This window comes from Otolemur garnettii, unplaced genomic scaffold (assembly GCF_000181295.1).
Source record: "Otolemur garnettii isolate 467f Iridium unplaced genomic scaffold, OtoGar3 scaffold00016, whole genome shotgun sequence".
NCBI lineage: Eukaryota > Metazoa > Chordata > Mammalia > Primates > Galagidae > Otolemur > Otolemur garnettii.
Window position 1 is genome coordinate 28826262 of NW_003852411.1, and position 2432 is coordinate 28828693.

The 2432-nt window shown below is 36.0% G+C and overlaps 1 protein-coding gene across 1 annotated transcript in view; it reads right to left on the bottom strand.

Annotated features, from left to right (window-relative positions):
- Nucleotides 1-2432, bottom strand: part of UHMK1 (U2AF homology motif kinase 1) — a 27563-nt gene that overhangs the window by 23822 nt on the left and 1309 nt on the right. The window contains exons 2-3 of the mRNA XM_003785756.2: nucleotides 1502-1794; nucleotides 675-866 (exon numbers count right to left, since the gene is read on the bottom strand). Coding sequence (XP_003785804.1) covers nucleotides 675-866; nucleotides 1502-1794 — 485 coding nt within the window. The remainder of the gene's footprint in view (nucleotides 1-674; nucleotides 867-1501; nucleotides 1795-2432) is intronic.

Consider the following 2432-nt stretch of genomic DNA (forward strand, 5'->3'; position numbering starts at 1 on the left):
TTAGGAATTGCCACACCAGGAATCAATGACTAAGAAATTAAAAGAAACAAAATTCTATATGTTATAATAGCCATACACTATGTTTAGATGCTCAAAAAAATACTTGTTGCTTAATATCAAATACTTGACTAATATCTAAGTTCCTAATCTCTAATATTTGAATGAACTTTTTGTCTGTTTACCAGTTAAGAATTAACGACAGTATATTTTTAAACATTGTGGGCTTTAACACTGCGATACCAGTATTGTTTAGGCTTGAGGTTTGATAAATAATATAATATTTTGGAATTATTACTGATTTTGATAGTAAACAAGTATTAAAATATTTTTTAAACCATAAAGCAGTATGTAAAGATGATTTAATTTATGACATGGTTGTATTAGTAATACCTTGAAACCTAATATAACTAAGTTACTAGACAAAGAATCACTTTTGCTTCTTCTGGAAAACACATTTCATCAAGCACTTACTACACGCCAAGCCCTGGGCAAGGAACGGTAAGAAAATAATGCTCACTAAAACATCTGTTGCCATAGGAGAAGTGGCATTTAAGGTACCAAAAATACAAAAAGAGGAGTATGGGTAAAAGAAAGCAGTAGCCCCCTAGACAAGATCATCTTAAATAAAATACTCAAATTAGGATTAAGAACCCCAAAGCCAGGCACTAGTTTACCTTCCATTCCTGAGATCTGACTGTATGTTTCAGTTTCATTCCTGAGAACATTTCCAGTAAAATGATTCCTAGACTCCACAGATCAACAGCTGAGGTACATTCTGTATCACTCTGCAGGCCAGCCTGGGCCAAGCAATTCTGCAGTTCTGCTTCTGGAGCCCGATACCCGTCTGTCTGAATATATTTTACATCCTAAAGAAGATGAATAAATAGTACAACAAATTAAAAGCTGTTCAGCTTCCACCCATCTTTTTAGTGTACTTACTTTTCTAAAAGTGCAGTAAAAAATACTTTCAAAGAAAATGTCAAATTTTGTTTAGCCCTTACTTATCATCAACTGAGCATTTCTCAGAGGCAAGCTCGTATTTTCCACACAGCTACTCATAAAGATGTCTTCATCGTATCATCTCTTACCTATTGCATAACTGCTAATAAACATGGAACTGATAAACTATGGAGAATGGAAGATTTGCCAGAACTGTCACATGAGTTTGCCCTGAAATAGAGCCCCAACACCGAAAACACCAGGAAAAGTAACTATACACTTACCCAAAAGCTCATAAAATTAAAAAGCATCCTGTGTAGGTTAAGTACGTTTAATAATTCCAGAGTTCTCTTGCGCTTCACTGGTTCCTCCTACCTGACCCAAATATAAGCCCTTTTTTCACATGGCAGCAATGAAATCCTTCTGATTTGATTCATCCTCAAGTATTTGAGTCAGAAATGTCTCATAAGTCCCTACTAAACTACCCCTGATATTTAAAATTACTTAGCTTGGACCCACTAGATTTTAAACTCTGAAGGAAAAAGCAAAGGTTATTTCTTACCTGATTACCTTCTTTGAAGCTAAGTCCAAAGTCAATGAGTTTAAAACATTCATTCTCTGCACTCCACAATATGTTACGTGGCTTGAGGTCTGCATGGACGTAACCCTCATGATGAAGAAAAGCAAGGGCTTCCAGAACATCTCTGGCACAATGCTGTATCATCCACATGGAACAACCCTGGTGACTGGAATATAAAAGCAATTCCGAAACACTGACGTCCAGGAGTTCAAGCAACAGACATCGTGATGGCACATTTGGAGAGAAATGAATTGTAAAGACTCCATACAACGTCACTAAAAAAGAAACAAATTATAATACTTTCAGAATTAGACTCAAAGGAAATTACTACTTTCTGCAGTAGATAACTCTGCAATACAAATTTGGGATAATCTAAATAAGGATAACTTTGATGAGCAAACTTCCATTATAATTTATTTTTCCCACGAAAGAGATCTTTGGGCAACTGGGTTATTCTAATAAAACGAGACAACCTCCAACAGCTGATCACCATTCAAACATATTGATATGGCACAATGATTCAATTTACGTCTTACCAAATACTTAGTGGTGGGTGAATATGCACTTATGATGCCAAATAAAAATGATTAAAAGTAAAAATCCAAATATTAAGTAACTTTCATAAAAGGAATGTCACAATGCATAAAAACCAAATTGAAGACCGCTTCTTAATCCAAAATAGCACTCTAAAAACATTAAGTGATTAAGATTTAGGCCAGGCCCAGTGGCTCACGTCTGTAATCCTAACACTCTTAGAGGGTGAGGTGGGTAGAATGCTTAAACTCAGGAGTTCCAGACGAGCCTGAGCAAGAGCAAGAGCAAGAACTATCTCTACTAAAAATAGAAAAAAATGTGGTGCCTGTAATCCAGGCTACTTGGGAGGCTGAAGCAAGAGGAATGCTTGAGCCCAGGA